This window comes from Engraulis encrasicolus, chromosome 1 (genome assembly GCF_034702125.1).
Source record: "Engraulis encrasicolus isolate BLACKSEA-1 chromosome 1, IST_EnEncr_1.0, whole genome shotgun sequence".
Lineage (NCBI taxonomy): Eukaryota > Metazoa > Chordata > Actinopteri > Clupeiformes > Engraulidae > Engraulis > Engraulis encrasicolus.
Genome location: NC_085857.1, coordinates 52,865,546 through 52,880,136, shown reverse-complemented (window position 1 = coordinate 52,880,136; position 14,591 = coordinate 52,865,546). Strand labels below are relative to the sequence as shown.

General features: G+C 40.7%; 2 protein-coding genes across 2 annotated transcripts in view; both read right to left on the bottom strand.

The window, feature by feature from the left end:
- Positions 1 to 282: 282 nt before the first annotated feature.
- LOC134454306 (uncharacterized) lies at positions 283 to 11,553 on the bottom strand. Its single transcript, XM_063205244.1, has 7 exons — positions 11,009 to 11,553; positions 9,656 to 10,333; positions 9,357 to 9,545; positions 3,603 to 3,731; positions 3,179 to 3,254; positions 1,057 to 2,090; positions 283 to 549 (listed from the first exon to the last, which is right to left on the bottom strand). Exons 1-7 carry the CDS (start codon positions 11,376 to 11,378, stop codon positions 284 to 286), a joined length of 2,742 nt encoding a protein of 913 aa, XP_063061314.1. The 5' UTR covers positions 11,379 to 11,553; the 3' UTR covers position 283.
- LOC134458269 (GTPase IMAP family member 8-like) overlaps positions 11,417 to 14,591 on the bottom strand; it is an 11,911-nt gene continuing 8,736 nt past the window's right edge. Inside the window, exons 5-7 of the mRNA XM_063210492.1 lie at positions 12,369 to 12,716; positions 11,565 to 11,707; positions 11,417 to 11,443 (exon numbers count right to left, since the gene is read on the bottom strand). Of these exons, the coding sequence (XP_063066562.1) occupies positions 11,417 to 11,443; positions 11,565 to 11,707; positions 12,369 to 12,716 (518 nt within the window). The remainder of the gene's footprint in view (positions 11,444 to 11,564; positions 11,708 to 12,368; positions 12,717 to 14,591) is intronic.

Sequence of the window (14,591 nt, the reverse complement as noted above, 5' to 3'; positions counted from 1 at the left end):
TGCTTGGTTGAGGCATGAATGCATTTTGTTGTGTGCAGTGTGCACTTGTGTGCTGTGAAGTGCTGTGTCACAATGACAACAGGAGTTGGAGTTTCCCACTTGAGGCATTGAAATAAAATACATACATACATACAGAGGTACAGTACATCACACATAAAAAAGACAAGAAAAATATTTCATGACAAAAATACTTCTATCATAAAATGAAGAAAAACACATCATGAATTAAAATGGTCAAATATATGACTGCGTCGCACATAAAAACCTCCACATGCTATAGAATTCACAGACCAAGGTCCTCATAAAGGAAACGGTCTACTTCTCTCAGCAGGGAGAACATGATGCCACATGCTTTTTCTCCCTTTCTGAGCAGCACATCAACCAATGAGGTGACTTGGTCCCGCACCACACTGGATCTCTGCAGGATCTCCTCTGCTTCCCAACTGCTTACCACAGGAGGAGAGTGGGATTGAAGGTCAGCCAAGAGAGCTCTCAGTAGACCTCTTGATATTCTTGTGATGAGCTCAGGCCGGACCTTGGAAAGGCACTCTAGGGTTTGGGTTGGCCAGAGATTTTGGGACAGGACAGAATATTAATTTTAAAATTTGATGGAGTAAAAAGACAAATATCTACATGTGTCGGGTCTGTCTTGTTAAAGGGGTATGCCATTATTTTGGGGCTTAATGCAGTTACAATCGTTGGCTGGGGTTTATAAAGGTGGTTAAGTGTCTTATTTTTCATGTAAGCCGTTGTCTTGCTTTAAGAGAAGTTAAAAGAGGGAGCATGTCGCTAAGCTAAAGAAAGTCAATGCATCTGTGTAGCATGCTACAATGCAACACGGATCCATTGACTGTCACTAGCTTAGCGACATATTCCCTCTTTTAACTTCTCTTAAAGCAAGACAACGCTTAACATGAAAAATAAGACACTTTACCACCTTTATAAACCCTAGCCAACGACTGTAACTGCATTAAGCCCCAAAATAGTGGCATACCCCTTTAACAGTGAACAAGATAAGTCATAAAATACTATATTGTGCTATATAGGGGTAGTTACCTGTGCTTGACATGAGGGACAGTTTCCCTTCTTCCTGATTGGTCCTGGCAGCTGAGTCTGTCTTGCACACCTTCTTACGGATCACGTCATCTGGATGTCCTGAAGCTACTAAAGGCCTTGTAAGATGACGTGCCACTGCTTCTGTATCACTGAAAGTAAAGTGCTCTAATGTTGCTTTCCATATGGACTGTCCTTCACTCACCAGCTCTATATCAAAGCAGTCACCTATGGTTTTCAGGATGACTTGGAACAGGTCTGGCGGTCTGATGTATTTGAGTGTGAATTGCGGTGGGGAGATTTTAGCATCATCCAAGGATGCCTTTAGACCAAATGTTGTGCTCATCCAAACGGATATGTCTGGTCGATGTGTTTTGATCATCTTTGGGGGATCATCTGAGCATTTGTGCACATCCTCCTCTGCAGCCTGAATCATTGAAGCATCCCGTGGCACTACATAAACCAGGAGAACCAGGGGTGTCACTCTGGTCCGGTAGATTAGCACCTCCAGGTGGATTTTCATGGGGATGCCGAATTTCACCAGGACTTCAGTCAGTGAGAAGGAGGGATTCAGGAGCTTTGCATGGAATCGTGTCAGCTCACAGGTCTCTAGATGCACTCCACCATCAACCGCACGCAGAACCTTCACAGCCTCCTTGAGGACAGCACCTGATCCATCCAGACAGGCAAAATGGGGCAAGTGGGCCTCCAACAGTTCACCTGACAGCACTTTAATGTTCATTAAAGGGCCAATTGGTGTGTACTGCAACATGGCAAGCTCTTCCCTGAAGATATCAGGGTCATTGAAGTGATACCGCAGAGTCACATCCTTTCCACACACCCAGCGCAGGCCAGACACGGTGCACTCAAAGCTTCCTGGGGGAGAGCTGTGTGCATACACAAGCACTCCTGTAGCCATAGAAACAGCAGGCGTCATTGGGGTCCAGTCTGAGGTGTCCACTATGTCTTCACATGATTTGCAGCAGTTAGTTGGTCTGTCATACTGACTGGGAGATGCTCCGGTTGAACCGTCCAAACTTAAATAGATTTTTTCACAAAGACACATCATAAAGACAAATACCACTGAGGTGGGCAAACTGTTAAAAATCTTGAATTGAAACCAAAATAACAATTAACATCTTAGGGTGCCGGTATGCTTGCTGCAAGATACGCGAGCGCGTGCACGATTCGTTCATGAACGCGTTAACATGCGTAGGCCTATTTAATGTCAATTTAGCGCGCGTTGGACACAGCAGCCAAATGCGTGCGTCAGGTGCAATATCTTCAAACTCGCTGGGGGCGATCATAAGATAGACTGCGCAGAGCCGTATATACGGCTCTGGACTGCGCAGTTCCACGCGTGTGCTTGATATGAAAACGACAATGGCAGCAACTTTTAAGAGCGTCTCATTGAGTTTGTCCGTAATTTCAAACATTTGTGATCATACTTCCTTGTTGCACTTTGAAAAAGGAGCATGCACATACAGGAGTAGGCCTAGTAGCAGTATTCCTTGCCCAGGGACCCCCTCTTTTTGTTTTGTTGTTTTCCTTGCCATCTGTGTTCCCAATTTCCGCATCCCAATGCTGCGTGCTCTCTGCCCCCTGGATGATACCGCCAGTATTTTGCGTCTTGGTCAACTGCTTTTGAACCAAGCATGTGCTGTCGGTTGCTCGCCGTGACGCGCGTAATTTACAGCTCGCAGCAAGCATACTGGCACCTTTATACATACAATTATACAGTATATGCATATGGCCATACAACTTGTATAAAAGGGAATGCAAATTTTGCATGGAAATACTTAATGCATGCATGTATATACGTATTTGTTCATAAATATAAAGATAAGGTTATTTATCAAATATGATGTATCATCAGATGTATCAACATGGCATATGGGTACATACCCAAGCATAAAGAAATATGGCAGATTTAAATATTTCCATTTATAATCCCCAAAGATAGGACCCCAGGAAGACTACCGAACTGCTATGGCACAAGCTAATGGGGATCCTTTAATATAATGATAAAAAAAATAGATATAGGCTACAGTAACATTAAACTATATGTACACATCCTCATGCCTAAGACAAAACACAGTAGTGAGGTCGTTTAGATGTGGTTTACCTGTCTGTTTCCTCTTGGATGGAAATGAGTGGTAGTGCTGCTCCCCACAGATCAGGGTCTTCATCTTTATCCTCATCTTCAAAACACAAAATGAAATGTACAAAAACATACATCACCTAACATATCCAGTTCTTGGAAGTATTGTTTTCTGGAAATATAGAACAATAGCTATTTATATAAATGTTTAGGCCTACAATTTCTGCAGTTGAGTATTGCTTACAATTCCATAGGGAATAACAACTTTTGGGCATCCAATATAGTCAGTTCACTTTGTTTTTGGACATACACAAAAATATTGTCTTGGGGGGGTGGGGGGGGACAAGATAAATGAACTGAAAAATTAAACAGCACCCATTTTAGACAAATCATTTCATGTTTCCAACAACAACCTGACAAAACTTGGACTCTGCCATGGGCTACTCACTCATTGGGGGTTCCACAGTGCTCTGGGGTCCTGAAACTGCCCAGTCTTGCTCTGAGGGGGCTTCAGACATCACGTCTGAGATGTCTCGGCTGTAGAATGAGGAAACTTCAGAGAAGTCATCTCCACCCACTGAAAATTAACACATTTTTATTTAGGGATTTCATCGTTGATAACTAACAAAAAAGGCTGGATTAGGGGACTTCCGGTATGGCGTTGTGGGGGTAGGACGCTTCTGGTGTGCTTGGTGTGACTAAAATGAGTGGAAAGCATAAATCATCGCAACAAACGTCTTCCATGAGGTTGGCTAGTAAACTTTCAGCAATGGCGGAGGAGAAAGCTAGCGGTGAGGAAAATGTATCCATGGTTCAATTGGTGTCTGAACTGGCTAAACAGAGATCTGTGCTTAAAGATGACATCTCCACGTTGATTCTCCAGTCACTTAAACCTCTTCAAACTGCCGTGGACGGTATTAAAGAAACTGTCAACTGGTTTCAAGCAAGGTTGGTGTCGACGGAAGTGATAGCTGGTGAGAACTTTGAGCGATTGAACGCGGCCGAGGCAACCATTAAAGCTCTGACGGCAGTTAACCAGGACTTGCTGGATCGGCTGGAGGATCTGGAAAACAGATCGCGCAGGTCAAACCTGCGTATTTTGAACATCCCAGAAGGCTCTGAGGATGGCAAAAACCCGATCAAATTCATGGAAGAGCTATTGATGGAAGCTATGGGGCCGGATGTTTTCACTGAGCCGCCTGAGTTGGAGAGAGCCCATCGCTCCCTTAAAACGAAACCGAAACCAGAGGATCCAGCCAGAGCATTCGTGGTGTGCTTTCGGAAACATCCACAGAAAGAAGCTGCGCTCGACTGGGCACGAAACAACGAGGTTATGTTCCAAGAAGCAAGCCTTCGGATTTTTCCTGACCTGAGCCCGTCACTGGCGAAGAAACGTAAGGTGTTCGGCAAAGTTAAAAAAGCCTTGTATGCGAGCAAGGTGAAGTTTCGTCTGCTTTACCCAGCCCGTCTGAAAGTGTGGTTGGGCGGGGAGGAGTACTTCTTCGATACAGCAGAGGACGCACAAGAATTCTACAACAAACGCATCGGACCCAGAAGGCGGGACAATGACGCAGCTGACACAGCGGACACTCAGGATTAATCTTGAAAAACGGTATCTTCTTTCTGGTGATACAAGATGTAAAAGAAGTTGTGTATGCTTGTAAAATGTATGACGATTTGACTGACGCAAAATGCTAGACGCTGGGACTCTTGTAGAAATCACAGGACACTAACTGATGCTCACCGGCAGGACATTATTAGCGAGCCTGCAGTTTATCCCTAGGGATTTAAACATAGGCAGTTTACGCGCTATGGGGTTTGGGGGTTGTTGTTCAAGGGGAGGGTGGGATGTGCGTCATGGGTTTTCACTTTTTCTATCATGAGTCTTTTTTTCAGTTTGTTTGTATATAGCCTGCCAATTTTATTTTTAGTTTCATGAGGGGCCTTAATTCTAATGTAGGTGAGGCTGTCAGGTTTATAAGCTGGAACGTGAAAGGGATGAATGGTCCAGTGAAGAGGGCAAGAATCTTTGCACATTTAAAAGTGTTAAAATGTGAAATTGCTTTTTTGCAAGAGACTCATTTATTGGTGAAAGATCATCTCAGAGTAAGAAAAGCATGGGTGGGTCAATCATTTCATTCAAAGTTTGATCATAAGTCCAGAGGGGTGGCTATCTTGGTACATAAAAAAAATCCCTTTAATGCAACTAAGGTAATAGAAGACTCACAAGGGCGTTTTTTGGTCATAGAGGGAACTTTATACTTTAAACCAGTTGTACTGGTGAATGTATATGCGCCTAATTGGGATGATGAGAGATTTATAGACAGATTGATAGCATCAATTCCAAATCTCAATTCCCATCAGTTAATTTTTGGAGGAGATCTAAACTGCACTATTATTCCTTCTTTGGATCGCTCTAATCCAAAATCCAATTCTCCCTCTAAAATGGCAAGAAAATTGTCACTGTTCATGGCTCAGATCGGTTGTACTGATCCATGGCGATTTTGTTTACCCCAGAGTAAGACTTGCTCATTTTTCTCTCATGTACATCATACGTATAGCAGAATTGATTACTTCTTTCTGGATAATATGTTACTACCATTGGAAAATTGAATATTCATCTATAGTAGAATCTGATCATGCCCCAGTACTTCTGGACCTTTCTTTAAACCACAAAACCCACGAATACACTCCCTGGAGGTTTGATAGTTATTTATTAAAAGATGAACAGTTTTGCCAAATGATATCATCAGCCATTGAAGAGTTTATGGAATTCAATGAAAGTGAGGAAGTATCTTCTTCTGGGTTATGGGAGACACTTAAAGTGGTTATTAGGGGGGAAATTATATCTTATAAATCAATGGTGAATAAAAACAGATGTAAAGAGTTAGAAAGGTTGATAAAAAATATTCAGGAAATAGATAGCCAATATGCAGAGTCTCCTTCTCCAGAACTATATAAGGAAAAAGTAGAACTTCAAGCTAAATACGAGTTATTGGCATCTGAAAAAACTGAGAGGATGCTATTGAAATTACAGGGCTTTATGTATGAACATGGGGGAAAGTCAGGTCGCCTGCTATCTCACCAGTTAAAATGCAAAGCATCAGAGCAACATATTCCAAATATTAAAAACAATAATGGCAGTCTTACAGCGGACCCTCTGGAAATAAATCATACTTTTCAGACATTTTATTCAAACCTGTACACATCTGAAGCGCCTGCGGACCATACAAATATGTCAGTTTTTTTAGTCAGTTGAATATGCCTAAAATAAATGAAGTCAGTAGAGCACATTTAGAATTCCACATTTCATCGACTGAGATTAAGGATGCTATTAAGACAATGCAGAATGGGAAGGCGTCAGGCCCAGATGGGTACCCAGTGGAATTCTTTAAAAAATTCTCTAGGCAACTAGTCCCCGCTGTTACAAGATATGTTTCATGAATCAAAAGACACTAAAATGTTGCCAAGAACATTAACATAGGCCTCTATAATTTTACTTTTAAAAGCAGGAAAAGATGAAAAGGAATGTGGGTCATATCGCCCTATTTCACTTCTCAATTGTGATGTGAAGATTTTGGCTAAAGTGCTTGCACTGCGGATGGAAAAAGTAATGGCAGAGGTAATTTCCCCAGATCAAACTGGTTTTATTTTGGGACGTCATTCCTTTTCTAATGTGCGACGTCTTCTAAATATTTTATACACCCCAGCATCCAATATTGAAGCAGAGGTGGTTATATCTTTAGATTCTAAAATGGCGTTTGACATGGTGGAATGGGGTTTTCTTTTTGAGTGTTTGAAAAAGTTTGGCTTTGGTCCTAATTTTAGGGAGTGGATTGAGCTCTTGTATTTCAATCCCAAGGCTTCTGTAGTTACCAACAGGAATCACTCAGAGTTCTTTCCATTGACTAGAGGAACGCGACAGGGATCACCGATTAGTCCTCTTTTGTTTGCTCTGGCTATAGAACCTCTTTCTATTGCACTTAAATCAAAGCCAGAAATATGTGGAATTCACAGAGGCGGGTTGACCCATAACCTGTCTTTGTATGCTGATGATTTATTATTATATCTCTCAGACCCTATACATTGTCTACCACATGTGTTGAACACTTTACAAACGTTTGGTGTTTTTTCTGGATATAAGTTGAATTTAACTAAAAGTGAGTGTTTTCCTATAAATGCCAAGGCTCGCTCTCTTAAGGATTCTGACATTCCATTTTCTATGTCTAGAGATGGGTTTAAGTATTTAGGGATTAATCTAACGCCTACCTTTTCAGAATTGTTAGGTAAAAACTTCACTCCGCTGGTGGATAGGTTAAAGTCTGATTTTCAGAGATGGACAGCAATTAATCTGACACTGGTTGGTAGAATTAATTGTATAAAAATGAATGTTCTTCCTAGGTTTCTTTATCTTTTCCAGTGTCTCCCAATTTTTTTGCCAAAATCATTTTTTCAGTCTATAGATCGGTGTATTACATCATTTATATGGGCGGGTAAGATTCCCAGAATACAGAAAACTTTTCTCCAGAAACATCGCTCTGATGGAGGATTGGGATTGCCAAATTTACAAATATATTATTGGGCGGCAAATTGCCAGAAGATACTATATTGGTATCATCAGTCATCAGCTCATGTTTGGTGTGAAGCTGAAAATAATTCATGCCTTTCAACATCACTTCCAGCACTAGTAACCTCCAGAGTCCCTCTGTCCATATCCTCATATTCTGCAAATCCTATAGTGAAGCAAACTTTACGTATTTGGCATCAATTCAGAAAATATATGGGTCTTTCTCAGTTTTCCACACAGGCACCCATATGCCATAATCAGGCATTTATTCCAGCTAGCATAGATGCAACCTTTTTGAGATGGAAAAGACAAGGCCTTGACAGGTTTAAAGATTTTTATAAGGAAGGGTTTTTTGCAAGTTTCAATGATATATGTGTAAAATTTAATCTTACCAATTCAGACTACTTCAGGTATTTACAGATACGCCACTTTATTTCTACCAATACACCACATTTTCCAAATGAACCAGAGCCTACTGTCTTGGATGATATGTTAGCACTGTCTCCTGATCTAAAAGGCCTAATTTCTAGAATTCACTCCATAATCACCTCACAAGGGGAGGATATTCATGTTAAGGTGAAAGATAAGTGGGATAATGAAATGGGAGAAGCAATTCCAGATAGCATATGGGAAGAGGCTGTGCGTAGGGTGAATGGGACAACGTCCTGTGCACGGTTAGCCTTGATCCAGTTTAAAATTTTACACAGGATGCATTATTCCAAAGCCAGACTAGGAAAAATATTTGAGAATGTGGATGAACATTGTAGTAGATGTCATAGTGCCCCTGGAACCTTAACACACATGTTTTGGTCATGTCCATCCTTGAACTCATTTTGGTCTGGAGTATACAAAACAATATCAGAAGCCATAGGAATAGAATGTCAGCCTGATATGTATACCTCAATTTTTGGAACCATGCCACTTGATGACAGGGGTATCTCAAGGTTCAAAGATATAATAGCCTTTTCCACTCTGATAGCTAGGAGACAAATTCTGTTACACTGGAAATCTTCCTGCCCACCAAAGTTATCTGTATGGCTGACTGATCTAATGGTGTACCTAAAATTAGAAAAGATTAAATATACACTAAGAGGATCCAAAGACCGCTTTTATGGTATTTGGAATCCATTTATAACATATTTTGAAAAGCTCAAGACACTTCCCGAGAATCCACAAGAGTAAACCATCAATAACTGATGGCCAAGGCCTACAGTAGTTAAGTGAATATGATTATTCAGTCCCCCCTTTTGTTATGTATGGTAGGAACATGTACATATATGCATATACATTGTTACTTTTGTTTCATTACTTATTGGTTGAATTTGTATTTTGTATTTTGTATTTTTCTCTCTTTTACTCCATTTCTGTATGGTGTAAGATGTATATGTATAAATGACTCACTGATGTTGTATTGCATATTGATCTTGTGGGTAGACGCACAGTAGTTCTGTGGGGTGGGGGGTGGTGGGTTGGGTGAAATTTGAAATGTTTAAAACACCAAAATCTATATCTTGAGCCAAGAATGTAACTGTGTTTTGTGTTTAATAAAAAGAGATTTTAAAAAAAAGGCTGGATTAGATTAAATCACATCATATTAATTTCTTCACAACTAACCAGATAAAGCTGGCGTCTCACCTGCGCCAAACTCACTCTCTGGGGGTTCCATGGTGCTCCTAGCTGGCAGCCCAGACATCACTGACTTTCCTCTAGATGAGACATACCCAGAGTCACTTTTCATGCATGACCCAATTCCAGAATTGTGCTCTGAGGCTTTGTCTGATATGTGTGTTCCATGAATTCCGGAGGTGTAGTCATCTTCTTCCACTAAAAAAGATTATTTTCATGGATGAATATAAAATTACCCTTTAAGACTCATTTTAGTATTTTTGAGATTGAATGTCAAAATCTACATCAAAATGCTACATTTTACTCACACTTCAGGGAAGTCTTCATTCTCTGAGCCAGCTCATCCTCCTCCTTCAGTTCCACCATCTGCTGCACCTCCATCTTCCAGTCTGCTGCAGCTACTGCTGAAGTCTGATTGGCTCTGCCTTCCTCATACAGGAAATATCTTCCTCCATTTAGAAGCATCATCTCACCAATCATCCTCAATTCATCTGACATGCCCTCATCTTTTTGCCAGATATATCTGCTTCCACATTTCTCAACTAGCCACTGTAGGGGCTCCCCTTCCATTTCAATGTACTCTTCCACCCGTTGGTATGATAATTGATTCTCATCTGACTCAAACACAACTATGACATGATCCCAAACTCTGTCTCCAAGCAGATCCAAGTGTTTCTGTCGCCGCCTTCTGCTTTCCTCTGAGAAGTGAAGCTCGATGTCAACTACCATAAAGATGGCATGTGGCCCAGGATGACAGAGAGACAGGGTGGACACAAAAGCATCTTTGGTCTCCTGTAGAGTGTTCGTGCTTTGGGACATTATGGTACGGACAGTAGTGATGTCTTGATCTTTGATGGAACGCTGTTTTATTTCAGACTGAAATGTCACGCCTTCTGAAAGCATTCCAATATCCGTGTCTGAAAATAAGGACTCCTCGATATACTTGAGACACAGAATTCTTACTTGTGATAAAGGAACCCAGTCACCTGTGAAATTGACAATGCCTTGTTATAACACCAGTTTCATTTGCTGACAGACCATCTAAAAACAAGTGTGTGGGTCAATAAAGGCAACAGAATGACTTCTAAATAAAACACATTCTAAAACTAATACCTAACAATTTCCTCCCATATAAATCAAATATCAACTGGAAATATAAATCTAGACTGGAAACATTAGTGAAATGACTGTGATGATAATGACGAAGATTATGATGATGATGATGATGAGGAGGAGGAGGAGGAGGAGGAGGAAATGACTAACCATGGGATCTCACCACCGGCGTTGAATGCGTGGAAAGTGCTGGAAGTAATGGACTTTGTATGGGAGAGCAGGCGGCAGAAGGGCTAAAAGCCGCAAAAGCGTTTCTAGAGCCGAGGGCGTCAAATACATCAAAAGCAGAGGGCGTCAAAAGTTGAACTTCATCTAAAAAAATGTAATGAGCTCAGCGCCGGTTGGTCGAGACCCCTGGTCAAACGCTTCATTTGCCGCGACTAACGCTCCTGAACAGTGCTTTCCAGACAGGAGTCAGCAGCGTTGTAATTCTTTCAACGCCGGCGGTGTGATCGCACTGTAAATGTTTAAAATAAGAGATTCATATTCTAGAATATTTTCCATGAAACACACTACTCACTTTAAAAAAAATTATGAAAATAACATACCCATAACAAACTGAACTGTATTCCTGTGTTTGTGAAATGCTGTCTCTCTGTCTTCAGCTCTTTTGGTAAGCTTTCTTCTCTTCCTCTTCATTTCCTGAACGATGTTGTTATCAACTTCAAAGTGCTGGCCTCTGTTTCCAGCTACCACTTCTTCAATCTTCTCCAGCAGCTCTAGCACCTGCCAATCATCTCTTTTCTCATTGTTGAGGACGTGATATCTGTTCCCACATTTCTCTACTAGAGACTGCAGGGCCCCTTCACTCTCTATGTACAGCTCAATGGGTGTGTCTCCCAGCCAGTCTCCACCGGTAAACAGCACCATGGTGTGATTCCACACTCCCTCACCTAGATGGTCAACATGTTCCACCATGTTCTCTATGTCTTCCGGTGTTAAAGAATGAGTTACATTTACATGCAGTAGGAAGATGTGGGGTCCTGGAGGACACAGAGAGACACTGAGCACAATCTCCTGTTTAGTGAGCTCAGAGGTGCCTTTCAGGTTTATATTACTCCACCATCCAGGAGCTTCAACTACAGTGAGCTGACTGCCTACTACTTCTCCCTGTCTCTTCACACACTGAGCTGTTCTCTTCCAGTCAAACTCCTCTCTGCCCAGGATGGTGTTTCCTGATGAACTTTTCCCAGACTTTTTGTATCCCAGCAGCACAAATCTGATCTCTTCTTGAGGCAACAGTTGCCCTGTTAAACAGGATTATAAAAAAGAAACAAAAACGTGAATGTTTTTCATTTAAGAAAAAAAGAATCATTAAAATCATAATGGTCATGGAATGGTATCTTAAACAGGTAGCTGATCTGTACAGTAAAGCAGTGGTTCCCAAACTAGGAGTCGGGACCCCCAAAGGGGTTGCTGAGGTACTGAAGAGGGGTCACGGACAAAAGCCACTTTGCATAAAAACAGGAAATCCACAGGTTAGCAGCTAACATAATTCCATAATTTGGTTAGTAACAGTATTCACTTTCATGGTTAATAGAAGTATTTGCGGTCCTGTAGTTTTCTAGCAATAGTAGCAGAAAAACTATTAACGGTAAATCTAGCAATATTATGGATAAAAAATTAATTAGGTATTAATATTGCTAGATTTTTCATTGGTAATTTGTCTGCTAATATTGCTAGAAATGCTCAGCTAGGTTAAGACTATAGTGAAGAGGGGTAGAGAAAATATTCACAATTCCAGAAGGGGGTCCCTGCTGAAAAGGTTTGGGGACCACTGCAGTAAAGCATCATATTATACAGATTAGTATTTACATTAAAGACATTCACAGCATCTCATAACATTTTAAAATAATCAATACTGTTTTTTTTACATTTAAAATTGGAAATGGAAATGGAAGAATTCACCCTTCAGTGACTGTAAATGCTCCCTTTGCTCCTCCACCTTCATCCGTCTTGCAGTGGCTCGCTCCTCATCTTCCTCTCTCCTCTTCATCACTTCCTCCAGTCTCTTGCTGTCCATCTCATAGTGACGGCCCCCGTTTCCACAGATAATCTCCTCCATCTTTTCTAGCAGCTCTGTGATCTGTTTCCTGTTACCATTGTCCATGTTGTTGAGGACATGATATCTGTTCCCACATTTCTCTACTAGAGAATGCAGGGTCCCTTCACTCTCTATGTACAGCTCAATGGATGTGCCTCCCAGCCAGTCTCCATAGGTAAACAGCACCATGGTGTGACTCCACACTCCCTCACCTAGATGGTTAACATGTTCCACCATGTTCTTTATGTCTTCCGGTGTTAAAGCATGAGTTACATATACATGCAATATGAAGATGTGGGGTCCTGGAGGACACAAAGTGACACTAAGAGTGATCTCCTGTCGAGTGAGTTTAGGGGTATCTTTGAGGTTTTTATTCTTCCACCATCCAGGAGCTTCAACTACAGTGAGCTGTCTGCCTGCTACTTCTCCCTGTCTCTTCACACACCGAGCTGTTCTCTTCAAGTAAAACTCCTCTCGGCCCAGGATGGTGTTTCCTGATGAACTTTTTCCAGACAGCCTGTATCCCAGCAGCACAATTCTGAACTCTACTTGAGGCAGTTGTCCTGTTAAACATTATCATAAAAATGAAAAGAAACAAAAATTTAAATGTTTTTCATTTAAGAAGGGTGCTGATCATGTGATGGTATCTTAAACAGGTATCTAACATTACATTTTTGTTATGGATGCATATTTTCCCTCAATATGTACAGTAAAGCAGCGGTTCCCAAACTAGGGGTCGAGACCAATAGGGGGGACGTGGAGTTACTGAATGGGGGTCACAGACAAAAAGGGATTTTGCATAAAAACTGGAAATGCACAGGAAAACAGCTAACATATTTCCATAATTTGATTACTATTCACTTAATAGATGTATTTGCTGTGTTGTAAATGTCTGACAATATTAGCAGAAAAACTATTAATGGAAAATCTAGAAATATTAATACAAAGCGGAATCCAAAAAAGTTGGGACACTTTGTATTTTGTGAATAAAATCAAGATGCTGGCATTTTAAAAACATCTAATATGTTAATAAGGTAGACATTGTGTATAGCCAACATATCAGTTGTTAAAGTCAAGCAGAACTATTGTTTTGAGGTAATTATGTGATCATTTATAAAATTTCACCCTTGCAACATATCCCCAAAAAGTTGGGGCAGGGCCAATACAATGCTTTTTATGTTGGATAGACTAAAAACAACACAAGGGAAGAGACTTAACAGTTAGATACTTTGACTGATGGCATGATTTTATTAAAAAAATAGATATTTTGATATGCGAGACATGATTTCAGCAGCTCAACTGAACGTTCCTCAACTTGTTTCCCTTCTTGTTATGCTTAATATGTGGCATATCCTGAGTGAAAGAAAGCCATTTTGTCGCCTGTTTACTCTTATGGTGGAACCACACAGTTGGAACATAGTAGAGATTGAAATTTACCATCATTATGGGGACAATATCTAAAGGCTGTGCTCCAAAATACAATGCCTTGGTAGCTATGCATGCTGTTTTAAAGTCTGTATGTATCATTCAACATTCATTTAATGCTCTACGTGAGTAAGAAGACCTTAACCAAGTCACCTCTGCACCCCCTTTACCATCATATTTGCTGTATTTCAGGACTGACCACTAAATCAAGCTGAAGTATTCATTTTCTATATAACCTAGAGGGTGCATGACTCCATAATTTTCAAAAAGGATTAAATATTTTCCATTCTGTAATCAGAGGACAGTTTCACATGGTCCACATGTCCATAGAATGAGCTTTTCTGCACGCAACACTGTTTAATGTCTGCATCATGTGCATTAATCAAGTGTTGTGTTTATGGTAATTTTATCGAGAGCTGTCATTGTTGGAGAGTCATAGTTTGCTTATTTACCCGTCATGATCTCATAACTCGTACAATGATTACTCAGAACTCTATGTTACGGAAATAGGCCTTATATGCCTGCAATTTTGATAATTCAATCTTTCTGTGTAATAGATAAGTAATTAGTCCCTCAAAATATTCGCTGCTGAGTGCCACAGCCTCTATGTGATTGGTATTGTATTTGTGCATTCATTTGGCTCTTTTTTTTAAAAAATTTTT